Source organism: Podospora bellae-mahoneyi (assembly GCF_035222275.1).
Source record: "Podospora bellae-mahoneyi strain CBS 112042 chromosome 1 map unlocalized CBS112042p_1.2, whole genome shotgun sequence".
Taxonomy (NCBI): domain Eukaryota; kingdom Fungi; phylum Ascomycota; class Sordariomycetes; order Sordariales; family Podosporaceae; genus Podospora; species Podospora bellae-mahoneyi.
Window position 1 is genome coordinate 297,844 of NW_026946360.1, and position 23,789 is coordinate 321,632.

General features: G+C 52.1%; 11 protein-coding genes across 11 annotated transcripts; 5 read left to right on the forward strand and 6 right to left on the reverse strand.

The window, feature by feature from the left end:
• Positions 1-1,494: 1,494 nt before the first annotated feature.
• Positions 1,495-2,361, forward strand: QC761_122390 (uncharacterized protein; the record flags this gene model as incomplete). The annotated part of the gene is made up of 2 exons (XM_062875498.1): positions 1,495-1,555; positions 2,177-2,361. The coding sequence occupies 2 exons, from the start codon at positions 1,495-1,497 to the stop codon at positions 2,359-2,361; spliced, it is 246 nt and encodes an 81-aa protein (XP_062736061.1).
• A 402-nt stretch (positions 2,362-2,763) lies between these two features.
• On the reverse strand, positions 2,764-4,723 carry QC761_122400 (uncharacterized protein). The gene is made up of 2 exons (XM_062875499.1): positions 4,334-4,723; positions 2,764-4,276 (listed from the first exon to the last, which is right to left on the reverse strand). Exons 1-2 carry the CDS (start codon positions 4,677-4,679, stop codon positions 2,850-2,852), a joined length of 1,773 nt encoding a protein of 590 aa, XP_062736062.1. The 5' UTR covers positions 4,680-4,723; the 3' UTR covers positions 2,764-2,849.
• Positions 4,724-5,510: 787 nt separating this feature from the next.
• On the reverse strand, positions 5,511-7,403 carry QC761_122405 (uncharacterized protein). The gene is made up of 4 exons (XM_062875500.1): positions 6,955-7,403; positions 6,479-6,892; positions 6,192-6,422; positions 5,511-6,130 (listed from the first exon to the last, which is right to left on the reverse strand). The coding sequence occupies exons 1-4, from the start codon at positions 7,289-7,291 to the stop codon at positions 5,622-5,624; spliced, it is 1,491 nt and encodes a 496-aa protein (XP_062736063.1). The 5' UTR covers positions 7,292-7,403; the 3' UTR covers positions 5,511-5,621.
• A 1,111-nt stretch (positions 7,404-8,514) lies between these two features.
• On the forward strand, positions 8,515-10,572 carry QC761_122410 (uncharacterized protein; the record flags this gene model as incomplete). Its single annotated transcript, XM_062875501.1, has 1 exon — positions 8,515-10,572. One exon carries the CDS (start codon positions 8,515-8,517, stop codon positions 10,570-10,572), a length of 2,058 nt encoding a protein of 685 aa, XP_062736064.1.
• Positions 10,568-11,773, reverse strand: QC761_122415 (uncharacterized protein; the record flags this gene model as incomplete). Its single annotated transcript, XM_062875502.1, has 3 exons — positions 10,568-11,123; positions 11,179-11,286; positions 11,356-11,773. The coding sequence occupies 3 exons, from the start codon at positions 11,771-11,773 to the stop codon at positions 10,720-10,722; spliced, it is 930 nt and encodes a 309-aa protein (XP_062736065.1). The 3' UTR covers positions 10,568-10,719.
• Positions 11,774-12,571: 798 nt separating this feature from the next.
• QC761_122420 (uncharacterized protein) lies at positions 12,572-14,883 on the reverse strand (the record flags this gene model as incomplete). Its single annotated transcript, XM_062875503.1, has 5 exons — positions 13,755-14,883; positions 13,367-13,677; positions 13,080-13,306; positions 12,902-13,024; positions 12,572-12,856 (listed from the first exon to the last, which is right to left on the reverse strand). Exons 1-5 carry the CDS (start codon positions 14,540-14,542, stop codon positions 12,572-12,574), a joined length of 1,734 nt encoding a protein of 577 aa, XP_062736066.1. The 5' UTR covers positions 14,543-14,883.
• Positions 14,884-16,213: 1,330 nt separating this feature from the next.
• Positions 16,214-16,946, forward strand: QC761_122440 (uncharacterized protein; the record flags this gene model as incomplete). The annotated part of the gene is made up of 2 exons (XM_062875504.1): positions 16,214-16,350; positions 16,445-16,946. The coding sequence occupies 2 exons, from the start codon at positions 16,214-16,216 to the stop codon at positions 16,944-16,946; spliced, it is 639 nt and encodes a 212-aa protein (XP_062736067.1).
• Positions 16,947-17,057: 111 nt separating this feature from the next.
• QC761_122450 (uncharacterized protein) lies at positions 17,058-18,161 on the reverse strand (the record flags this gene model as incomplete). The annotated part of the gene is made up of 1 exon (XM_062875505.1): positions 17,058-18,161. One exon carries the CDS (start codon positions 18,159-18,161, stop codon positions 17,058-17,060), a length of 1,104 nt encoding a protein of 367 aa, XP_062736068.1.
• Positions 18,088-21,253, forward strand: TMN2 (Transmembrane 9 superfamily member 2). Its single transcript, XM_062875506.1, has 3 exons — positions 18,088-18,616; positions 18,780-20,675; positions 20,733-21,253. Exons 2-3 carry the CDS (start codon positions 18,806-18,808, stop codon positions 20,798-20,800), a joined length of 1,938 nt encoding a protein of 645 aa, XP_062736069.1. The 5' UTR covers positions 18,088-18,616; positions 18,780-18,805; the 3' UTR covers positions 20,801-21,253.
• A 21-nt stretch (positions 21,254-21,274) lies between these two features.
• On the reverse strand, positions 21,275-22,300 carry QC761_122470 (uncharacterized protein; the record flags this gene model as incomplete). Its single annotated transcript, XM_062875507.1, has 1 exon — positions 21,275-22,300. One exon carries the CDS (start codon positions 22,298-22,300, stop codon positions 21,275-21,277), a length of 1,026 nt encoding a protein of 341 aa, XP_062736070.1.
• Positions 22,251-23,727, forward strand: QC761_122480 (uncharacterized protein). Its single transcript, XM_062875508.1, has 6 exons — positions 22,251-22,706; positions 22,819-22,871; positions 23,015-23,068; positions 23,288-23,381; positions 23,438-23,503; positions 23,554-23,727. The coding sequence occupies exons 1-6, from the start codon at positions 22,695-22,697 to the stop codon at positions 23,560-23,562; spliced, it is 288 nt and encodes a 95-aa protein (XP_062736071.1). The 5' UTR covers positions 22,251-22,694; the 3' UTR covers positions 23,563-23,727.
• Positions 23,728-23,789: the final 62 nt, after the last annotated feature.

Genomic DNA, 23,789 nt, shown 5'->3' on the forward strand with positions numbered 1-23,789 from the left:
AATTATTGGCTATGGTCTCGAGACCAAACTAGCTCCGAATTCGACGACTTTTAGAACGTACTGGTGGCAGTTTGATAAGACAGGAGATGGAGTTGTCTGGCCAAATGTATTTGGGGACCCTGTAGTTTCGGACAGCAGATCGTCATCAATTGGGTTTTTACATCTACTCCGGAGAGCGACCGGTTGGTTATCTACTTGCGTTTATTGGCCTTTAGAGTTTTTGGTTAAAACATACACGAATCAAGCGCGAAAGCCGCCCTCGTCCAGGAATATCTTTGCCGTTGAGTTATCTGCGGCCTGTTTGACGTTCTGCCATGATGTATTAAGCCCCGCAGGGGCCCTTTGAAAAGACGTAAGCCGTGTAGGAAATTTCTCAACCATTTGTTGGGATTCACTCCCTGACGCGCTGGCCGAGGGTGTGAGCTACGAGTCACATTCCATCTGTTATGCCGCACTGGTTGAAAACAAAAATTAACGTGTCGGGCGGTATACGTGGAAAGAGGTAGATTCTTGGAGGCTGGAGTGTGAGGAAAGTGTGGGACAGTTTGAAGGAAGGGGTTGGAGGAAGGGGTTGGAGGAAGGGGTTGGAGGAAGGGGTTGGAGGAAGGGTTTGGAGGAAGGGTTTGGAGGAAGGGAGGAAGGGTTTGAAAGAAGGATATGAGAGAGGGGAAGGGAATGGGCATTCGTCAGGTTAGGAACCATTATTTCTTAGTTAGGTGTCTTAGCTCAGCCCCCAAACAAGTGAACAGTGTAAGAGACTCTGGGGCACTTGAGCTGTCTGCCCTGGCCAATGCAGGAGCTGATTTGTTGCATTTCTGCGCCCTTCCATCCGGCCCCCCTATCCGGCCCCTCTTTCCGCCCCTCCAACTTGGTTATGATGCCTTGTGCCCCTAGAAATGCTAAGCTAAATAATACTCTCCCGAGGAGTATTATCTGCTTTGGCGCTAACTCCCTTATCGTTATTATTATCGCGACTAAAAATAGTTCGCGTATTAAAACTAAATACAGTATGCTCCTGTCATGTGCATTTGGCCGAATAAATTGTAATTAACAGGCAATTCAACACGAATTCCGTTAAGAGTTCTCCCCTAATAGCACGCACGACCAGCACCAACTACGGGTGGTCTATATAGTGGAACAGGAGCCAGGGTATGGATGGTGATGATCAGTAGAATATGGTTCCCGCCAGTGCCTTGACGGAGGACATGGCGCGTCAAAGTTCTCCAGAGCAAGTGAGGGTGATCTAAAGTACGTCAGATCCTGACCATATTATGCGGGAGTGAAGCCGTTGACGCCTGAGGCGACGCCAAAAGAGAGGCCGGCCAATAGTCGTGATAATGAAACGCGGCGAGTGCTTCACCAGACCGAAGCCGTAGAGGATCGGACTAAGCCGGCATTACAAGCTTCCAGGAGCTTGGTAGGATCAACTCCCTCACCACCACCGACTCCAGTCCAGAGCCGACACCAACTTTTGGGGGGAATGAAGAGGTGAGGATGGATGCAGAGATGAAGACGATGGCTTATCAAAAGGAAGTGGCAGAGTGGCTGTGGGGGGGTTGTTGGGAGTTGATGGTCAAGGTAAGCGGGTTTTGATTTCTGTATACTATTTAGAGAAACCCCGACGCTCTTGACAATTTTACGATGCTTTTATTACCTACAGTACCTGGGCATCTTCGCTCGACTCAGTGACTTTTTGGGGACCAAACTCCTGATCTCATGGTTGCCTTGTCCATCTTTACACTCTTGCCCATTGCTCGTGGCGTATCGCAATCCATGCTCCAGCTGTTGGTGCCTTCCATCTCTTGCTTCACCTCTTCTGCCCTCTCCGGGGTGGGTTGGGTCGTTTTTGTGCTCTGGGAGAGAGGGCTCTCGTCGCGACAGCACGAAGACAAACGGACTGCACGGGTCGAACCGCTGTTCCCGTAGAAGTTGGCGCGGGTAATAGGTTTGTATTGGGGTTGTTGTTGTAAAGTTTGCTTTCCACTTGAACGATGCGAGGACATGCTGACTAGCACCGGACAGGAACGCCTTTCTTCAGCGGTTTCCCTTTCATGGCGGCCATCATTACCATCCGCCCAGTGGGAACGGCCGTGTCGGGTGTCATCCTGACCAAGCTGAGGCTGCCACCGTTGTATATGCTGCTTGTGGGGTGTAGTCTCCAGGTTGTCGGCGGTGGGGTTGTTTGGATGGCTGCCAACCGGGGAGGACTTGACTATCCCACCAAGCCAGTATGGTCTGCAGGTCGTGATGGGGTTTGGGTTCGGGTTCCACATGGGGACGTTGCTGATGATGATGCCGCTTGCGGTCAAGCAAGAGGATATGCGTATGTTGTCTGGCGTTCTGTTGTCAACTCTCAGCTAACTATTGCTCCTGTTTACAGCTGTCACCATGGGGGCTGTCCCACAAATCTGAGTGTTGGGCAGGACTATTGGCCTTGCTGTTTGCTCAGCTTTGTTGCGTAGTCATATCTGTTCTAACACTGCCGGGCTTGAACTGACTCAAGAGCAAGCGTCTGCCGCTTCCAAGGCTCCTGAGGCCCTTGGGGCGGTGCCGTTTGAAGATTAAAATTCTGGTTAGACAGGCCTATACGGATGGTTATACTGGGCAATGCTGTACTTTTGTGTTGCCGCCATGGTATCGCTTCTGTTTCTTGCGGAGAAGCACCCACGAAGGTTACAAACAAGGGAAGGTGGAGAGCTAGCGGCCCCCGTATGGTTAATGTTGTCACGATGCGGTTTCATTTGGCTTCGTGATGGATACATAGGTATTATACAAGTACGCCACAGATAAAGCGATCCATTTCCATGTCTCCAAACATTCTTACACACCATGCAAAATGTCTATCTAGACTAGATAGTCAATCTTGCCGCGTTTCCAGCAACGTAATCGGCCACGAGCGCTTGTGCGTTTTCGATGGCTTTTCTAATCTCTTGGACCTGAACTCCAGCCAGCTTAGCTTGGGTTTTGGCCTTGCGGGTAGCTTCCCGAGCATTGGCAACCCTCTGTTTGGCACTAGCGATTGCCTGGGCTGCATTCGCACAGAGTTGCTGTATTTCGTCGTCCACGTCACTGCTGAGGGCGAAGGGATCCCAGTCGTCCAGCTCCTCGTCTTCCTCTGTGGGCTGTTGGATCAACAATTCGTGCCACCGCCCGGCCCTATCATTTTCCGGGGCTGCTTTGCCGTTCGCAAGAAGGTATTTTATGCCTTTGCGAGCAGGGGAATCTGTGGCTGGACGATACCAGTCTATAATCGGGTTGTCTTGTGTTCCCTCACTCTTCCCTCGACGCCAAAGCTTTTCGGATGTGATATTCACCTCCACGCCGCCAACTTTGATGGTGAACTCGTCCGGAATGATGATTGACAAAGGTATCTTGGGCACTTTGGCCTCCTCCCAGTTGACATCCACATCGGGTGCATCTTGATTTGTCTTGTTGCGCTTAGACGGTCTTGGATCTTCTGGCGGCCCCTCGTTTGGCCGTTTCCTTGACAGTCTGGTCTGGTTCTCTAGACTGGTATTCCCACGCCCTTCAGTTGCGATTTCGCTTGATCCTACCCCGGTTTGTATTTTTGGGTGTTGTGACTTCTCGAAAAGCACGTCCAGATAGCTAGACTGAAGGAAATTATTCATAAACCTTCTATATTTTGTGACGTCGGCATCGAGCTCAGCCGCGTCGGACTTGAACCAGGTGTCGATGGCGGACAACTTTTTCACCAAATCTCTAGCCTCAGCTAGAGTTTTGGGAGGCGTCTGGATATTGTGCGTGATCTTCTCGTACAGCAGGATGTAAGCCAGAGCCACGTCGAACATTGCATTTTGGGAGCTGATAGGGACGCAGTGGCTGAACGAGCGGAACCATAACTCATCGGTGTCTTCGTCAATCACAATGTCGTTTGCTTGCAAATCCTTGGAAACCAGTCCATATACCAAATTGAGGGTCTTGACACCATCGAGCAGTTTTTCAAGGTGAGCCAATTTGAAGGGTCGCTTCTTGTCTGCAGTTGAAAAAGTATTGATGTTGGGACCCCTTGCGGCCTGTGTGAGGTAGCCCACCACCGACTTCTTTTCGAGGACTGCATGGTGAAAGCGGCCAAGGATTTGATCGTTGGGGACGGTAAGAATCCGATTAAGAACGTACAGATTGCGAAGGCAGTGGGAGATTGTCTTTGCATCTTTCGTGCAGTAATATCTGAAATCGGCCTCAACGACGCGGCCTTCCTTGATTGGGCCTCCCTTCTCGCCGACAGTACTGATGTAAGCCACCCTGTCTACCTGGCCTGGTCTCCGGATCAGCTCCAGGAGCTTGTTTCGATAAACAAACCCGTGAAACCCACGTCCTGTCGGCTTCACAGCCTCGTGCTTCCTATCAACATAGGAAGGCTGGATGGGTATCGTGGATTTACCCGAAGAAACAAGGTTTCCATCGGTATCTGCCACGAAAGTCTGATGTGCAGGAGCCAGCTTGTCGCAGATGGCCGGCAGCCAGGTTCTGGCGTGCTCGTAAAACTTCTTTTCTGATTCAATTCGGCGCACATGGTTGTCGGGGATCTTGGGAACTGCTTCGGTAGCAAACTGGAGTTGCATGTACTGTCGTCGCTCCTGGTCGAAAAACACACAGGAATAGTGCGTGTCATCCCATTCGTCGTGTTCAAACACGAACCTTCTGTGTTTGGGAATCATGGCGGTTGTCGTCTGATCGTCCAAGCATGCAGGTAAGTACTGGTATTACCCGTACTGGCCATTTTCTAGGTTATTAATGATGCTGAGTAGGGATTTTAAACCACGATTCGCGACAACAAAGAAGTCGACATCTCGATCCGGAGATAGAGGCTTCCACCTTGGTGACCCGTCCTCAGCACTGCACAAAGGCACTGTCAGACTCGGCACACTTCGTACCTTCCTTTTGTGAGCCTCAAACAATGGACAGTCTGCAATTGAAGATTCGTTGTTAGCATAGCTTATTTCTTTGCTGTAAAAATGGATCACTCGACTACCCTCTCTAACAGCGGTGAGTAGCAGTGTTGCTCCGCCATGGTGAGGACAAGACCCGTTGGTTTTACATGAAGATTAAGATGTGACCATTTCGGTTGACGACTTTCCCTTCCGTTTGTTTGGCTGCAGCCTCTCGGGGGCTTCATAAGCACTCTCCCAGAGGATTTGCTTATTTGGGTCTGATATATGGTTCCTGGCACTCTTCTCTCGAGGTGAGTGATGGCTCTTTCCATTCTCGATGCCTTTCACAAGCAGTCGGGGATTACGCTGCCCGTCGGGCATCCTGTGTCCCACCTAATCAAGACGAGGCTAATTCTTGGGGACCCCACAACCCACCATGATTGGATGCTGGCGCTTTCCACCGTTCTTTGCAACCTGTCGCGGTGATGTTCCAGACCTGCAACCCCGACAACCAGAGAGGCCAATGATCAAGTGTAACCGCTACGGAATTTATTTAACGCGCACTTATGTCCTTGGCCTTTCATTGCTTGCTTAATGCACACATTTCTTTTTGACGGATCAGAAACTCGTCCCGTCATCGCTTGTAGCTGACAAGTTGTCAGCCTCTGCACACTCTCCTGACACCTCCACACACCACCGCCCAATGCAGCAAACAGTCTCGCATCTCAATCAAACAATAACCCCAGTCTGAAACGCCGCTGCATGCACATTTTCCCCAGCATGGCAGAGTTGCGGAAACCCAACAGACATATACGCCACTCCCGCAAGTTGTTCCTCTCCGCCAACAGCATACCCATGCTGCATCAGCTTGGTTTGATCAGTATACGTCTCCGTCTGCACATCCTGCCCATTGTCGACCACATACTCTCCCGCCATAGCAGGAAGCCAAATCATATCGATCGGCAGCGGCAGGGAAGGCAATGACACCGCACTGCCAACAGGTGCCGGGATATCTTGCCCGGACCCCGTCGGACCAGGTGGAACCTCGAGACAGACCTCGGGTACCGAACCCGGCGCCAGCACTGACCCGGCAAACTGCGGATCGGGGGCGAGGTCACTCATGTCGGGTGGGAGTTCGAGGTCAAAGTCGTTGGCGGTGGGGTTGTAAGCGGCGCTTCGTTTGCTGTATTTGGGTCGAAGGGTTTTGGCTGGCCAGACGTGGATGATGGATTGGTCGTCTGTTTACGGTGGCCACTGGTCAGCAGTTGGATGAATCGTGGGAATGGAGGTGCTCCATACCAATCTGGCCAGCCTTGAACGATGCCTCTGCTTTGGCAACATGGAATATTTCCTCCAGGATTGGCCTCTTTGCCCCATTCCGGGGCTCTTCTTGAAACCAGGTTGAGATGGTCTCCATGACTACCGATTCCAAGCGCCCAATGTTAAAATTAGCCTCTTGGATCTCGGGATGCTGTCGGTGATGGGGCTCCGTGATGAGTCTGATGAGGTGAACAAGGAGACGAATTCGCGCTGCAGTTTAAAGCGTTAACACCGGACACATATGTGAGGAAAGGCGGGAAGCTAACGTGTCTTGGGAATGTAGGAAGGGTCAACATGTCGAATTCTGTCATTCTCGTCCACCCCACCATCTTGTGGCCACCAAGGCGGCGCGGCGCTGTCGCCTTTGGTATAAGGGTAGTGATGCTTCTTCTTCGGGGCGATGATCTTGATCAGGATCCTGGCCAGGATGATGCATCCTCGCTGTTCAAAGAGTTGGAAACGTCCATCATAAAACTGCCACACAGCTTCTGCGTCCCCGATTCTGAGCGTGTTCGTGTTGATACTCCGCTGGTTTTGGGTCTGGGTTGAGGGCTGGACCGGTAGCTGTAGGGGCGTCGACACCGGCATCAAAGACTGGCAATTCGGCACATAGGCATATCCGATCGACTGCGGATCTACGGCAAGCATCATACCGGCACTGTGGTATAAGCCGATCGGTTCTGCAAAGCTTGGGTTAGTGCTGGCAAAGACAAATTGGGACCCGGGCTGCCAATGTTCAGACCCTGATGGTGATTGCCACCTCCATATGTGGGATCTGGCGGTTGATGATGCGGGAAACTGGCCTGATGGGAATAGGGGTCGAATGAAGTGTATGCCAGGTCCAAGAATGCAGGGGCCAGAGGCAGCAACTCCTCATCAACAGCCATGGTGTTCGAGCTGATCATGACCGCTGGGGGAATTATCCCTTCAAACTCCATTGTGCTTCTGTTTGCTGAATCTTTGGTATCCTGTTGGGTAGCAGAGATTGCTTGGAAAACGGAAATCGACAAGGACAGGAAAACGATGTTGACCTGGAAAGCTCCAGAGCATTGGCAAGGCCTTGCAATCGAAATCCACATCCACAAGACTGTTTGCAACCCGGCAGAAGCTGCATATCACGCTGCATGGCGTGCACCTTTCACGATGCAGCGCCATTGGACATGCCACATCACGCAACATCAGAGGCAGGACGGCTGCAAACACTACGGAGCAGCATTAGTTGTGGTGCAGGTTTCAACGTTTACGGAACGGAATTTGGGGGGGGGGATCCTATTGGGAACTTCAGATCCCCGCTCCCGTCTCTAAGAGTATTTTGCTTGAAATCCCATCCACAATATCCCCTTGGAACACCTTCCTTAGTCATAACGACGTCGAGTCTCCAAGCAAGCGTTCTACACATCAAGGCCTGGGCAAAGAGAAGGCAGCCGAAAACTGCTGTTGTCTAGTTGGGCAAGCGACGAGCGACTTATGCAGGGCATTTTTGCACCAAGCCGGAGTTGGACTGGTTGCAAACCTCAGCCCACTGTTCTGCCCCGGATACCTTCCGATGGGATCATAGGCTCTCTGACACTTGAGAGTCCCTTTTGGGCCCTGGTTGTCTTGAAAAGCGTCTTAGTACAATACCTGTTGGTCATTCGTGCACGTCACGCCGATCCGTTCTTGGAGTGTCACCTGCTTTACCTAAACTGCCACTGACACCGCAAGAGGCCAATGGGACAAACAACCCCGTGGAGGAGCGGGGCCTTGAACAGTGCGAGCTGGAGGCTGAAGCGGGAGGCCAGTAATTGGTTTAGCGTGAGTGAGTAACAAGAGCTGAGGATGTAGCATATCGGTATAAGCCATACAGAAGAAAAACAGGAGCCACATCACCTCCATCCACTGTTCTCAAGGGATTGAGCATCGATTCTCGTATTTACACGCAGCAGAATGAGCGGTTCTGTAGATGTAAGGTATTAAAATACCTAATGATCTCATCAGCACCTGAAGGATACACATTGAAATGCTCCTCGTCTTAGAGTTTGTTGTTTTGTAGATGTTTATCGGCAGCGACCTTGTCCTCAGTGAAGCCCGGCAGTATGATCCCGCCCAACAAAACAAGAGAACAATACTTGCTGGTATTCATCCGACAGGGCCGTATCCGATTCCTAAAACGTGAGTGTTGAGTCTCGAAACAGAAAATTGATAAGTTGTCATGGCTTCCTCCAGCTGTCGCCGTCTGTCCGCCACCTGGTGTTCTGCTCAGGGGCTATCAGAGGTGCGGCTGAGATGGGTGTAACCAGCCCTCCTCGTTGCTCAAAAACAAATGAATATGCCTACCAGGGTTGCGCTTCACAATCTTTTCCGGTCAGACTCGACAGTTTCCGAATGCCTGTCTGAATATGACAAGTCGGACGAGATCATGTCTACCAAAGAGATTTTTAAGCACTCCTCGTCGCTCCCTCCCGGCGAGATCCGGCTGCTGTCACTGGTCCCTTCTTCGTCAACGCTCAGCTTCCGCCTCATCACAACCCCACTTTCTTCTCCGGTTCCGTACCTCGCTCTCTCTTACGTCTGGGGAACACCCAAAACAGCGTCCGACTCATCTGCGCCATCAATCTTGGTAGACAACAAACCCTTCATTGTCACCCCAAATCTGCACTCGGCGCTCACCTCGCTTTTGACTCCTGAGCTGCAGTCCGGTCTGCCAATATGGGTAGATGCGGTCTGCATCAACCAAGTGGACAACGTCGAGAAAGAAGGCCAGATTAAACAGATGGATCAGGTCTACCGCAACTGTGAAAGGGTTATTGTCCACCTTGGCGACAGTCCCAATCCCGACACGGCAAGAGCGGTGCAGCAGCTGAGAAGAGTGGGAAAGAAGGTGTGGGATGCTGACGCGGTCATCCTGCGGGAGCAGGATATGCAGCATTGGCCCAATTTCGACCATCTCGATGATGAACCTGAGGAAAAAAGGAGGCGAACTGCGATTAGAGACAAGATCTTCAAAATGATCAAGCAAGAGAGGGGGGGAATAACCTGGCCGCGCCCCAAGATTCCTGCTTCGGCAGCGTTGGATTTGTTCCATCGGCCTTGGTTCGGCCGGGCCTGGGTTATTCAGGAGCTTGTCATGGCACCGGACCATGAGCGAGGTGATGGCGGCTGCGTGTTTGCTGTTGGGGCGGAGAGGATCAGATGGGAGCATCTCTGGGCTGCGCATCTCTTCTTGGTCTTGTGGTTCATCTTGGAAGCAAGGTCGATCGGAAACGCAAAGACTTATCTCGGGAAACTGATTGCTTTTGGCGTCTATGTCAGAAGAACTGGCATGATTCCGAGAGCCTTCAGCTCCAGGGCGGCACAAACACTGGGTCTGAGGAAGAAGTACTTGCAAGGAGAGCTTGGCCTTCGCTTGAAGGACTTGCTTCTGCAGCTCTATGTTGGAGATTCCGGAGGCTTGTTAGGGTGTAGATATCCCCAGGACAAGGTCAATGCATTGAGAGGGATGTCCAGTGACGGAGAAATGCTTGACAGGTTTATGACACCAGGGGCGGATTGGGTAGACGTCTACACTTCATTGGCCAGGTATTTGTACGAAGATGGGGATCTAGGCTTTCTTGGTCTGTGTCGGCAGCGAAATCCCAGACTACCTTCTTGGGTCCCGGACTGGTCGCAACAACAACGTCCCCCGTGGCTGGGTTACAGCGGCGACAAGGGAATACCGCTCTACAATGCCGGGGGTGACACCAGAGCTGAGGTGCTTGCTAGGGGTGAAGATGGCCGCGTACTCGTACTCAAAGGCTACATCGTGGACACAATCCAAGATGTTGGATCTTTGTGGGTTGCTGACCTCGCCGACGATTTCAACTGGGAGTCGGCCAAGTTGCGTATCGATGATATTGACCGGTTCCTATCTCTCAGCGAGAAGTACACACCCCAGACGGCCAGGTGGCGTATAATGTCGGCCGACAAGGAACTGAACGATGTGATGCATCAACGGCGAGCCACCCAGGTGTCCCAAGAATTATTCGCGCTGTTGGAAAGCGCAACAAAACTATACGACCCCGGAGCTGATTCATTTGGAGTTTGGTACCTTACATACCGCAATGTTCTGACATCACTTTATGGAAGCCGAGCTTTTATTTCGAATAAAGGGTATGTCGGGCTGTGCCCAGGCACAGCGGATCTGGAAGACACGATTTTCATTCCCAGCGGGAGTCATTGCCCTTACGCCATCCGAAAGCAACCCGCCCTAGCCTCTGTCTCCGACGCGGAAGAAAGATGGGTATTGCTGGGTGAGGCATACGTCCATGGCATCATGGATGGGGAACTTGAACTGGGAAAGCCTACATCGGGCATCACCGCAAGCATGTTCTCACTGGCGTGATTGGATTTGGTCTTCATTGCCATCATCATGGTAGTGCCCGAACGCCGTTAAATCAAAAGCCAGCCCATCCTAGTAGCCCAAACGCCTCCAATTAATGCATCTCACCCTCGAGTTCTCGGCCAACGTGCAGCCCTAGTCTCTGATCGTTCATATCCAAACCTGGTCATCGGCCCTGTTTGCCTCCAAGTACTCCAAAACTTCCCCATAATCCCGACAAACATGCTTCGCATCCCAGCCATCGCTCCCTGTAAAGTCCTCTGGAAACGTTGTGTGCTGCCCCTCCAGTGCAACATCACCGCAGCACATTATGCTCTGTCTCAGGTAATCAAAACAATGATTCAAATGCCACGCTCCCTCCTCTGGAAGCATGTCCAATCTGTTGGACTCGTAGGCTGCTACCACCCCGGCAATGGTGTGAAGGCAGTGGATCTGATGGGTTACCGAGGTGGTGAAGGTTGACGATGGATACTCTTTCAGGGGGTGCGGGAGATTGTCAAATGAATCTTGGCCGTTGGAGGAGGTTTTGTTGACAGTCACGTAGCCGAGTCCGCCTGAGACTGACTGTCAGTATGGAAACAAAGAGAGCAACAGGTTGAGTACGCATACGAGGAACGATTCCCAGCCACTTCTTCCTGACGGCCTCGGTGAAAAAATCAGAGCTGTTGTCTGGGACGAAAAGAGGGTCGGGTTGGAAGGTTGTTATCTGTTGAGAGACTATGCACAATCGAAACTTAGCACGCAACGGCCCGGGTGTCTGTCTTGTCAGAATCAGGGGAGACATACAATATGGCGCAAACCCGGTGATATCACCCCCTATTTCACCCTTTGCCCCTTCATTGTTTTGTTTCCCTGGCAGGATGGAATATTCCGGCCACCGCCTCTCAGCAACCAACACCAGAATCACCACCAGCATGACTGTGTCTAGAAGTGATCTGACGGACATGATAGTCTTGCACATCCATCTCCTCTTCTTTCTCGGTTGATTTGACTGGCATTGACATGATGTGGCAACATGTGCATGTTGTCGCCCCTCTGTATCAATAGCCCAAGACTTTTCCTCATGATCGTCGTTCATGAGCGCAGCTCTGGAGTTGTCGCTGCGCGCGTTTTGGGATGAAACATCAAATTCGTCATCGTGGTGGTGGTCGTCATTGTTGGGGAGATCGGTATAATACCGCGGTGAGGGTAGTGGCTGCATCATGGTTCGTTTTGATGCTGGCAGAAAGTGCGGAGTAGCAGGTGTGGTATCGTCAAAGAGTTCAAGAAATAAGAATTGAGAAAGAATAAAAGAAGCATTCTGCCTTTTGAGGATCTTTCGATCGAGTTGCCGATCAGGGGACCTGTCTCGGTCCGAGAGGGGTGGGCCAGCTCGGATGGTTCGTGTGTTCTTCCAAACGTGCAGCGTTTCAAAGACTGCCACCTGTAGCCAGACCTTGCCTGCGAGGTCGATTTCATGGTGCACATTTACGCAAAAAGATTCCGTTACCGATGTGCAGAGACTCGTCGTGATCTTCAAGCTATCCAACCAAATGGGATCGAGAAAGGCGAACGGATGGTGAAGCTTGCGTTTCTCACAGTTGCTTGCGAGGGTTTCTTCGGTAGGGTCGCAATGTTGAGTCAAAAGAGGTTTTGCATCACCGGCTCACCGGTCTACGCAGACTTGTAAGATGTCATTTTATTGTAGTGGTTGAACAAATTGGGAGAGGTCGTCTGTCAGACCTCCCGGTGCAGCCGACCGGAGCCGACCGGAGCCCTTGAAGGTCGGCCCTGGGTCGGCCCCGGGCCGGTCCCTCGGAACAAACCCGGTTGGTAGGTACCACAACGTCGTCGGATCATGAACCCATGGAATTCGAAACGAAAATATATCGACTCATTTCTCTTTTACTTATCCCAACTATAATACACTGCAACAATCTTCATCTCATCGGATCCAACAGCTACCAAACCAAAGCTGCGCTTGTGCGCGGTTACGCGTAGAGGGCCTTCAGGTAATGCCACCTCAGATCTTCCCCCTCAAAGAGTTGAGGACAAGACCGACTTCATCAGGAAGTGTGTCCTGCTTCTCTACAACTTCAATCATCCCCAAATCGGCGTCAACGGTGATCGTGAAACAGGACTCCTCATCGTCTTCAGAGATCTCCTCCCGCGCAGCAAGGTACTGTGTAACCAATGGCAGCGCCACCTCGCTGTCAACGGTGTTGATGATGCTGCGTGCGCCCAGTTGATCATCATAACCTTGCGATGCCAGCACCTTGCAAACAGAGTAGCTGAAGGGAATCTGCAGCTTCATGTTTCCGACAGGGCGGTAGAGCTTCAAGTCGTCGCACAGCTTGACTGGGTGGGCCAGCTTCCGTCCCAAACGGTCCATTTCCTTGCATGCCACGGCTGCTTGCTCGGTAGGTGAAAAGGTGAGGAAGGGTATCACCGATGTGATGCGGCCAGTCAAGGGTGCCTGCGTGATGCGGTTAGACTACACGAGCTTCAAAGCTGACGAGGGAGCAACCCACGCCAAACTTCCCGATAGCTTCTTTCTTGATCATGGCCGACAACTTCTTCCCGAGCGCTCTCGCCTGATGTGATGCCCTCTTGTCAAGGCCAACAGTGTTGGTGAATAACTCACGGTAGTGAGTCTTGCAAAAGGAAAGGATGGTGTCGTCAAACGCATTGGTTGCGAGGATCCAGATGGTCTTGGAGCAATCCACGATCTGCTGGTTCCGACGGTCGAGGTACAGACCTGCAGGTATTGAAATAAGTTTTTGTCTAATAGGTGGGCGTCAAAATTCCTTTTTCTTACCGCTTTGGAAGGGAAGTAGCAGCGCTTCTTGCACGTTCGGCTGTGTTTTTTCAAACTCGTCGAGAAACACAATGGACCGCTGGCTTTTATGCTCGTCGAGGAAGTTGTTGACAACTGAGCCCTGTTCATAGCCTGCAAATGGAAAGAAGGGACCAAAGAGATCCATCGAGGTGCGCAAATTGGTGCAATCAACTGTTTGGAGATCCAAAGACAGAAGCTTTCCCATGTTCTGCGCTAGCTCAGTCTTCCCATGGCCGCTAGGTCCTGCGAACAGCAAAATTATCGGTCGATCAGCCCCCAAGGCTAGTTGGCTGTACACTCAAGATGTCAGGCTCATGCTTCACCATGTTCACGAGTGGTGTGGGTAGTAGGTAGGCCACCAACTTACGCCATGAAGATCTCCACCAGCGACTGGCACGCCTGGGTTTGGCCCACAAGAAAGTAATGGACCCCCAACAGCCCGGTGGCCGAATGCTTCTTTGCGATAGCTTGATTGGCGCCAGAGAGCGGCTCGGTTATTGAGGCCCGGTGCAGAGCGTATCGCAGAGTGAAGCAAGAGTTCAACGCGTCCGTGAGCAATCGGCGAACAGGACCCAAGACCCATCCAGTCTTGGCCTGCCTGAAGACTGCAAGCTCAGCATCGGAAGGGCCGGCCTCGGGAAGGTCTCGGTCGATGGGCAAATAAAATGGTGGAGGGACAGAGTCGATAGATGCACCAAGACTCAGAAGGGTGGCCACCATCACAGGCCCATCGGCCTTGGGGGACAAACAGCGAACCATAGCGTAGACCAACAACGAAACTTCTCGGTACTCAGTGTTGACCTCTCCACCGTAAGACGCCCACATTCTGATCATCTCGGCACTGCCACTCTCGACAACGAAGAAAAATGCAGGAATGTCATCGACGGTCCCGCAGATCTCATGCTTGAACTTCAGCGACTGGAGTTCCGTCTGGTGAGGGCTCAAGAGCGATCGAATTCTGTCGCAAGTGTCTCCTCTTTGGATGGCGACGACGATATCTCGAAGGTTGAACACACCACTAGTGCTGCTGTACCAGGACGAAAATGAAGCATAGTCTTCGTCCTTGTCTGATACGCGCTCTTCGACCCGAGGAAGGATGAGTGCCGAGTCCCACTGTTGCTTTTTGGAAGCAGTAGACTTGGTGTTTTTCTTCATTGTGAGGAAGAGCCAAAAACGTGAGAGTGACGGTGGTCTGCGGTCTGTGGTTGTGATGTCTAAAACTGCGAGGAAATTCTTGTGTTCTATCAGGAATGTGCTGAGCAAAGCTTTGAATTTTTCAATAACTCAACTCGACGAGCAACGAAAGATTCCCTCTTTCGCTTTCAAGATATCTGCCTCCATTGTATGCAGGGTGCCTCGAGAAGATGTTATCGGCCGGTCATTGCATCGTTTATCCATCTGTTCGCCTTGCGATGTTGACTGGAAAGAGATGCACCGCCCGTTTGTTTAGTATTGCCCATTGGGCATATGAACAGAACCATCGTGACACATTCCTGTGTTTGCCTGCAGCCACAGGATTCCAGATACATGGAAGTGAGTTATGGTAGGCGGGTTCCCGAAAGTAGTGGCAGGCCTCACTGCATCTGGGACTGTGGGCCTCACTTGGGCAGCCAATGGCAACAGCTGTGTGTCGGTGCGGCGGGGATCACTGAAATGAATGGAGGAGGGATTGTTCTGGGTGCACAGGATGTCTGGCAGGTAGGGGGGAGCAAACATGGGAAAACGAGATGTCATTGAAGTTCAGTTTAGCCCCTTTTTTTGTCAGCAGGAGATCGCTGCTGAGGCACGAGCCAGAACTGCAAGCTTCCAGCACTTTTGGAGGAGCTCAATTACCGAACAAAACATCATTCTAGGTAATTGGTGATAATAATCAGTAACAGACCAGACAATTGGCTGTCTCTTTTGGTGGCTTAATCCACGACAATGTCTTGGTTGTACAAGAGAAGCAGTCGCGAATCACATGTGGGGGCATTTTCACATGTTTTTTTACTGACATCCTGGATGACATCAACTATCCAAGTAACACCGGGCCGTTGGTTAGCAGCCGCTGACAGTTTAAATCAACAACTAACCGGGGGTTCAGTGCAGCACCAGGACCATCAGAAAGATGGGTCAGGATTAAACAAAAAAGAAGAATCCTTCTGGCACAGAGGTGCAGGACAGGGTCCAACCAGGAAGACATCGTCCAGCACTCCATCTTGGGACAAACAGAAACCCTTTACCCCTTAAACACATTGTCACATCACCGCATTCTCACACTACCACGTTCTCACACTACCGCAATAACACAGTACCACATCTAACATTCTCGCCTTCGCATTTGGCGGCAAAAACGGCCTCCGACTCCCCCCATCCCGCCTCTCCGACCTCCTCTTCCACCCAGTACTCCTCCTCTTCCAAATAATCTAGTTCCTCCTCGACAAAATCCTCTCTCCAACCGCTCCCAACCCCAACTCCCACCTCCCCTCCCGCCCCAAAATTGCCATCATCGGCGCCGGAATCACAGGCGTAACCTCCGCAGCCCACTGCATAGGCCACGGCTTCGACGTCACCCTCTTCGAGTCCGGCTCCCCCGACAACCTCGGCGGCATCTGGTCCCACGTCAACAACACCTCCAGCCTCCAAATCCACTCCCTCATGTACCGATTTCACCCCTCGGTAAGATTGGGACCATGGCTACCCCGATCGTCAACAGATTCTGACTCAAGTCCGCGACCTATGGAATCGTTACGGTCTCGGCTCTCGAACGAATTTCAGTACCAAAGTGGAGGGCATGTACCAGGATAAGAAAGGGGGTGGATCATTCTCCGAAATGCAATCTGGAACATGCTGCTGACGCTGAACATCTTCGGGCAGGAGTTTACCGATACGCCGATGGTGAACTCGGACATTATGGAGAAGCTGAGGTCGAATAAGGTGGAGTGGGTGAGGTGTGATATTGAGCAGCTTACCGAAAAAAGGGGGTGAAGATTAATCGGAGAAAAAAAAAGGGTGTCGAGCCTGGTGGTCAAGGCAAGCAGGATATCATTGAGGGCGATATTGTTGTGATGGCAACAGGGTTTTGGGAGACCACAGCTTGTCGGCTTTTTCCTGCCAGGCTCATGCTTCCAAAAGCCCTATGGCCCCGCCCAACTGGTATCTCCAGACATTCCCACCCAACCATCCCAGCATATGCATCAACTGCACGTACATGAACGCGATTGAAACGGTCGGCAATTGGCACATCGGCATCTACACGGGGATTCTGCTCGAGTTTCTGGTGGATTCGTTGACCAGACCGAGTCCGTTCTGGATGAAGCGTTGGATCGACATGACGAGACTACGCAAGGCTGCATCCCCAGCTGGGCCGTTCGAGTTCTTTACTTATCTCGAGCTTGTCTGGTGGCTCGTCTTTTGCGTGGCGTTCAATCCCTTCCGCTGTAAGTGGGCATTGTTCGTGTTCTTTGGCCTTGGCTATGCACTTCCAGCATGGGTGGTCACACTTGAGGACAGTATAAGAAACAGGATAGGCCAGGGCCCAAGAACAGATCAAGGGCGTGATGCCGGCGTTAGCATTTGAGCCATGTTTGAATTGATGAATAGATACGACGGACACGACGCGCAAAATGATCGATGGCTGTTTGAATAGACCTGGGTATAGAGTGTATATTATTGACCAATTAAAATCCCTTCACTTCCTGTTTCTTCCGCGGCCCTTTTCCAACATCTTCAACTTCTTTTGGTATCTTTCACCCATGTCAGCACCACCACCGCCGCCGCCACGCGGGCCATCGACGGTATCGATGCCTCTCTTTCGGCTCTTTTCCAATAGCGCCTTGGTGCCACCACCGGAGCTCTTGCCGCGCGTCAACTGGCTGATTCTGTCCAGCCCTTCGCTCAACCCTCTCCATTCCTCACCACCATAGTTCATCCGGCGGCCCTCGGTCAAACCCCTCTTCTTGCGGTCCTTCTTGCTCTCCTTGGGCAGACGGACAAAGTTCCGTTCTTCGTACTCGCGTCTCTCATCCTCCTTGGCACGCTCAGAAGCAGTCTTGATCTTGCGACCACCTTGCATAATCGTGGTACCAATACTGGGTTGGGCCATAGGGATAGATGACATTTCGTCTTGAATGAACTCGTCGAGGGTGGCCGACTTCATAGGCTTCTCCTTTTTCTCGCGCCTGTCGAACGTGGGCATCGAGGTTGCTGAAATCTTGGGTGGGCGGTACACTCCGGACTTGTCTCCCTCCTTGCTCGCGTATTTCGCACCAGCCGGGCGAGTGATTGCGGAGAGGTTGGCGCGGGCCTGGTAAGCAGCAGAAGCCCGAGCGTGGAGTTCATTGACCTCGTCCTCTCCTTCATTGTCGCTGCCAGCTTCCGACTCGGACTCGACATTGGCAGCCGCTGCCTCCTCTGCCGCCCTTGTACTCCGTTCCGCGTCATCGGCAGCTCGGAGCACCTTGTCAATCTGGTATCTCAGCTTGTCCTCGAGTGGCCGGGCGCCCTTCTCGAGGTAGAGTCGAAGTTCGACGAGTTTGTTGACTACGAGGTCATCGAGGTTCTGTTCCTCTTCCTGGTCTTTGGTTCCACCATTTCTCGCCTGGCGCAGCTTCAGAAGAATTAAGAAAACGAGATTCTGGAGGTAGGAGAGGAGCAGCTCGTTCTTCACGTCGAGGAGGGAGATGCCGTCTTTTGGTAGTTCGAAGTTTGTGAGTTTTGGTGCAGCTTCAAGAGTGGTTGATATCGACTTGGTAAGAGCATCCAGCAGTGCTGGAAGGGTTGCTGGTGCCGCCATTATTGCTGTGGAAGGCAGTAGATGGATGGGTGCAGAACAGACGAATTGGATGAACAAAATCTTTTGCGACTCTGAAGCCCCACCTCGAGACTTTTTTATGGGGCCGCTGGCTCTCTGACCCCGGTAACAAAGACACAGACGGCTTATCGGTTTGCCTTATCTCCATCCGAGGATTCTCCGACTCGCAACTGCCATGCAGTACCAAGACCGACCTGACGAACAAGGCAGCCGCTCACGACCACCCCAAGCTGCTGTTGGCCAGCTGTTCTTGACTTGTCGGAAGCTTCGAAAGCTGCGACGCCATTTTTCTTTTTTTCTTTTTTAGACTTGCCCACCTTTCAATGCCTCCGATGACCCTCCCATGATTTCCCAACCATTCTGCATGAGACATTCTTTGTTATAAGGCTGAACCCGCGGACGGGTAGCAGACGGCTCGTTTCCCACTTCCAGTCACAGTACGTTCGCCAAGTTCACTTTCCCCTGATCGCGAAGCCCAAACCCACCCAGACTGCCCCAAACCTAGCGCTGCACGGTGACGACTTCAGCCCCATGCGCCGTTGCTATCAGAACCGGTTGTTATTTTCTTTTTCTTTGCCTTTCTATTCCTAACTCGAGCAGCCACAGATTACACATCCGAAACCACAATGCAACTACAAAGCCACGCGCCCTCAGGGGCAACGCTCTTGATCTCCCTGCTCGCCCTTCCCCAACTCACATCAGCTTTCTACCTTCCAGGTGTTGCGCCGACCTCATACAAGCAGGATGACGCCGTACCACTCTACGTCAACGCGATTCGACCAGTCGGCGATGCAGATTCAGTATTACATTCAGTATTATCATGGGATTACTACCACCCAACATTTCAGTTCTGCGCGCCAGAAGGGGGAGGGCAACCTGTGGGGGAGAGCTTGGGAAGCATCTTGTTTGGAGACAGAATCAAAACATCGGCCTTCGAGCTCAAGATGAAGCACAACGAAACCTGCAAGAAGCAGTGCGAGGTGACATACGGAAAGAACGCGGCCCAGTTCATAAACCAGCAGATTCAAGAAGGTGTCAGTCTCAACTGGCTGGTGGATGGGCTTCCGGCAGGCCAGAAGACAATCGATGTCTTGTCCGACACTGAGTTTACGAACCCCGGTTTCCTGTTGGGCGAGCAGCTAGACGATGGCCGAATCAAGTTCAACAACCACTACGACATCGTTATCGAGTATCACGAGGTCAACGGAAACGACGGCCAGTACCGTGTTGTCGGCGTCATTGTCCAGCCCGAGTCGAGGAAGTACACTGGCGAGATCGGCCCGGACACTTGCAACACAGCACCGGACATCGTCGAGCTGAGCGAGACAGGCGACACCAAGGTGCGGTTCACCTACAGCGTATACTGGATCGAGTCTTCGACTGCTTGGGCCACCAGATGGGACAAGTACCTCCATGTGTACGACCCCAAGATTCAGTGGTTCTCCCTCATCAACTCGTCTGTCATTGTCATCTTCCTCGTCCTAACTGTCATGTCCGTCTTGGTCCGGGCTCTGAAGAAGGACATTGCGCGGTACAACCGTTTGGATCAGATCAACCTCGATGACCTGTCTGGAACTTCTGTGCTGGAAGATGGCGTGCAGGAGGACTCCGGCTGGAAGCTCGTCCATGGCGACGTCTTCCGCAATCCTTCCCATCCACTCCTCCTCTCCGTATTCTTGGGCAACGGCACCCAGCTCTTCGTCATGGCTGGCTTCACCATTGCCTTTGCCCTGCTAGGCTTTCTCTCCCCGTCCAATCGCGGTTCTCTCGGCACCATCATGGTCCTCCTTTACACGGTTTTGGGCTTTGTCGGTGGCTACACCTCTGCTCGCATGTACAAGTCGCTCCAGGGCGAGAAGTGGAAGCTCAACATCATCCTGACTCCTCTCTTGGTGCCTGGGATCGTCTTCGCCGTCTTCTTTCTGCTCGACCTCTTCCTGTGGGCCGAGGAGTCATCCGGCGCCGTGCCATTTACCACCATGCTCGTGCTCATCTTCATTTGGTTCCTCATCAGTGTTCCCCTTTCGTTCGCTGGCTCCTGGCTTGCCTTCCGTGCACCCGCGATCGAACCTCCTGTGCGCACCAACCAGATTCCTCGCCAGATCCCGCCAGTCACCACATATCTCAAGCCCATTCCCAGCATGCTTCTCGTTGGTCTGCTTCCCTTTGGCGCCATCTTCGTGGAGCTTTACTTTATTATGACGTCGATCTGGTTCAGCCGGATCTACTACATGTTTGGGTTCTTGTTTCTGTGCTACGGCTTGATGATCATCACTTGCGCCGCCGTCACCGTGCTGCTGGTTTACTTCTTGCTATGCGCTGAGAACTACAACTGGCAGTGGAGGGCTTTCTTGGCTGCTGGTACAAGCGGTGGGTATATCTTCCTCAACGCCCTCATCTACTGGGTTACCAAGCTGTCTTTGAGCGGGTTTGCGGGAAGTGTGTTGTACATTGGGTACAGCGCCTTGATTTCCTTTTTGTTCTTCATCCTGACTGGTGAGTTTCCCCCGGGTACCCCTTTCCACCATCGTCACCAATGCTGACATGATGTAGGCACCATCGGATATTTTGCCAGCTGGCTGTTTGTGCGCAAGATTTACTCTTCCATCAAGATTGACTAGACTGGGTTGATACTGGATATCGAAGGGGCGGCGGATAAAGGGTGGAAGACGGTTTAGCGGGCGGCATTATTTGTGTTTTTTTTTTTTTGTTTTTTTTCGGTGACAATGGAAAGAGAAAAGCAACAGGAGAAATGGAAGAAACGGTTTGGATTTTCCTGCCTCGAGATCATTTTGACTAGCAGTTAGGTTCTGTTTGTACTACTACTTTTTTTTGCGGGGTGTGTTAGGCCTGGGGGTTGGGGTTGTGGACGGATGAGCAGTTGGCAAAAGACGTTGTTTCAATTGTGTTGACTTTTTTTTTTGTATCATCACATCATTCAATAATTATTGGGTATCATTTTGTGTTGCCAAAAGGATCTGTCCATACTATTCGGTATCATCTCTCCTCATTTGGTTTGACATTCCAAAGTCCAACAGCTGAGCTAGCAGAGCAATTTACAAAAGTCACAAGGGTATAGTTATGAAATAAGACTTCTAGTCCTCATCCTCGTCGTCGTCATCCTCGTCCAAAAAGGTAAACTGCTTAGGTGCCGCTCTGGCAGGTTGACCACCCGCTTGCCCAGGCGCAAGAACGCTCCCCCTGCGATCCATGCCACCCTCCTGTTGCTGCTGCTGCTGTCTGGCCAGCTCGCGCTCCCTCGCCATGCGCTCTCTCTCCTCGCGCATTCTGCGATCTTGCTCCTCCCTCTCTTGTCTGGCGCGCTCCTCGGCGTCCTTGCGGTCCTGCTCCTCCTGCTTAATGCGCCGCTCCTCCTCTTCTGGGTCGTAGTTCTTGGGGTCGATGCCGCGGTTGATGAGGTCTTGGTATTGAGCTAGGGCGCCGCTTCGGATGCGATCGATAGTCGGGAAGGTGAAGAAGGGTGCATTTTCGAGCGGGTTGACGGCGGGCTTGAGGTGGACGGGCAGCTCGGTGGCGCCTGTCTGGGACTGGGAGGGGACTTGGGAGACAAACGAATCTTGAACACCTGGCGCCGGAGTCGAAGCTGCTGTTCCCTGCCCGCTACCGCTACCACCACCACCGCCACCTATTGAGGTTGCGAAACTGGCATTAGGTCCTGTAGCAGCTTGGTCGTCGGGGGTGGTGGGGGCGGCGGTTGAGAGATCGACACCGTTTGTGACGCCTGGTGGGGGGAGGGTGTTGCGACTTATGCGCCGGGCGTAGTCGAGGAGTTGCTGCGTGGTAAAGGGGTATTTCTCTTCTTTGGCTGGGGAGAACTTGGTCGGGGCGACTGCGACGAGCTCCTTGCGCATTTCCCAGAGGGCGCTGATGGTTTGTTTTGTTTGGGCATCGAGGGCTTCGGTCTCTTGCTTTAGCTGCTTTATGCGGGCAACGTTTCTTTGGTGAACCTCGAGCTCCTCCAGACCGAGAAAGAGTTCGCGCTCAGCCTTGACGACGTCATTGGCGGCCTTCTCGGAGGGCGTGAACTTTGTCATCGAGTCGATGAGCACGGCGAGCGCCTTTTCAACGCGTTCGAAGGAGGCGTCGAGCTTTTTGTCCATTGTGATGTGTTTTTTATGGCAGAGAATCGCGAAGAAAGTAGCAATCCGAAGTGCTGAGTCGAAGTCGTGGTATGGAAAGCAGATTGCAAAGAAACAGCCACGTCCGGAGATTTTATTTTGGTCTGCAAATGTCACCGAATTCACTTGATCCTTGCGCTGGAGCTTGGTGGGTTGTGTAAGAGCGGCTTACAGCGGGGATCTTCAAGGGGACAGGTACCCGCACGTGAAAGCTTGGCGCGCTCTGGGCTGAGTTCGTGCCTCAGGCCAACAAGCCGGACCCGGCTGTATCCGGCAAAGAATCTCGCGCAACACCACCAAATCCAACAGCCGATTCGACCTTGTTTCGACAGCCATTGAAGCACCACCTCGTTCCTTTTTTGCTGCGGTAGTCAAGATGCCTTTTCCTGTGAGTGCCCCAGTGCTCGCCCAACCAATTCGCACACGTCTAGCCCACAGCAGGGCTTTTCCAGCAAGCCCAGACAAACCTAAGCATCTTTGCTAACGACGTCATGTTCAAGACTCCCGTTCGCCGTGCGGCCTACCCCGAGTACAAGAGCCCCTATGGCCCTAAGTAAGCCCCGACCGATACCAGCCTCTCCCCTCGATGTTCAGACCCTCCCGACAGTAATCATACATTGGAGGACGCCCGACCAGCCATGCCGAAGAAGCGAAGATTTATCTGCGTCAGATCAGGCGCTGACTCTATGTTCCCAGGTACCAATTCCAGCCTCATGTTGGCACCATCACCGCCAAGACTGTGACCAACCTGTAAGTCGCAAATAATTATAGGAGGCTTCGCTGGAGGGGGGACGGTGGTTTAGAGGGCGATTTGGAAGGATACGATTGGATGGGCGGTGATGTTTGGCTTCTCCCTTAAAGTTCAAGAAGAGATCATGGACTTATGGTAGCAGATTTTTTTTGGTTGGAGATATTGTCTTGTTGGACAGGAGATCAGATGCTGAGCAAAATGATACTAACCCGTTACAGTGGTGTCAAGGCCGGCGTTTTCGGCGGCGTTGCCCTGTTCACTGTCATCTTCTTCACCTCCGGCGTTCCCAAGGTCTACAACGATGTTCTCGGCGTACGTTCCCACCCCTTCAACAGACGTCTTGTACCACTACTTACTAACGGGCACAGAACATCCCTGTCGTTGGTGCTTCTCTCCAAAACTTCTTCACCAAGAAGGTCCACCCCGCCGACAACGTGAGTTACCTGATTCCCTGGTGACCTTTTCATGTTTCTGACCTTTCTAGCCGTTCTAAATCAATTTTTGGGATCGTATGACGGGCTGTGGTTTTTGGCGCTGGGGGTAGTGGGTTTAATGGGCATTTTGACGCCGCCTCCTGTGATTTCGAGGCTTGTAAAAATGAAAAAATTCTATAGACATCATTCAACAAAAATTCCCAGGCTCAAATATCTATCCCTACGAACTCGAAGATAGGGATCTGTTTTCTACCGTGAAGTGAGTCTCTGGTGCATCTCACTCTCA

What these genes read in the sequence shown, in the direction of transcription:
- QC761_122405 (XM_062875500.1), bottom strand. Translation starts at nt 7,291, where the DNA reads ATGTGGATTTCGATTGCAAGGCCTTGCCAATGCTCTGGAGCTTTCCAG. An exon ending in AGGTGGCAATCACCATCAGG is followed by an intron (nt 6,893 to 6,954) that starts GTCTGAACATTG and finishes CAAGCTTTGCAG; the next exon opens with AACCGATCGGCTTATACCAC. An exon ending in TTCCTACATTCCCAAGACAC is followed by an intron (nt 6,423 to 6,478) that starts GTTAGCTTCCCG and finishes TTTAAACTGCAG; the next exon opens with CGCGAATTCGTCTCCTTGTT.
- QC761_122400 (XM_062875499.1), bottom strand. Translation starts at nt 4,679, where the DNA reads ATGATTCCCAAACACAGAAGGTTCGTGTTTGAACACGACGAATGGGAT. An exon ending in GGCTGTGAAGCCGACAGGAC is followed by an intron (nt 4,277 to 4,333) that starts GTGGGTTTCACG and finishes TCCGGAGACCAG; the next exon opens with GCCAGGTAGACAGGGTGGCT.
- QC761_122480 (XM_062875508.1), top strand. An exon ending in GCCAAGACTGTGACCAACCT is followed by an intron (nt 23,069 to 23,287) that starts GTAAGTCGCAAA and finishes AACCCGTTACAG; the next exon opens with TGGTGTCAAGGCCGGCGTTT. An exon ending in TCTACAACGATGTTCTCGGC is followed by an intron (nt 23,382 to 23,437) that starts GTACGTTCCCAC and finishes TAACGGGCACAG; the next exon opens with AACATCCCTGTCGTTGGTGC.
- TMN2 (XM_062875506.1), top strand. Translation starts at nt 18,806, where the DNA reads ATGCAACTACAAAGCCACGCGCCCTCAGGGGCAACGCTCTTGATCTCC. An exon ending in TTTGTTCTTCATCCTGACTG is followed by an intron (nt 20,676 to 20,732) that starts GTGAGTTTCCCC and finishes GACATGATGTAG; the next exon opens with GCACCATCGGATATTTTGCC.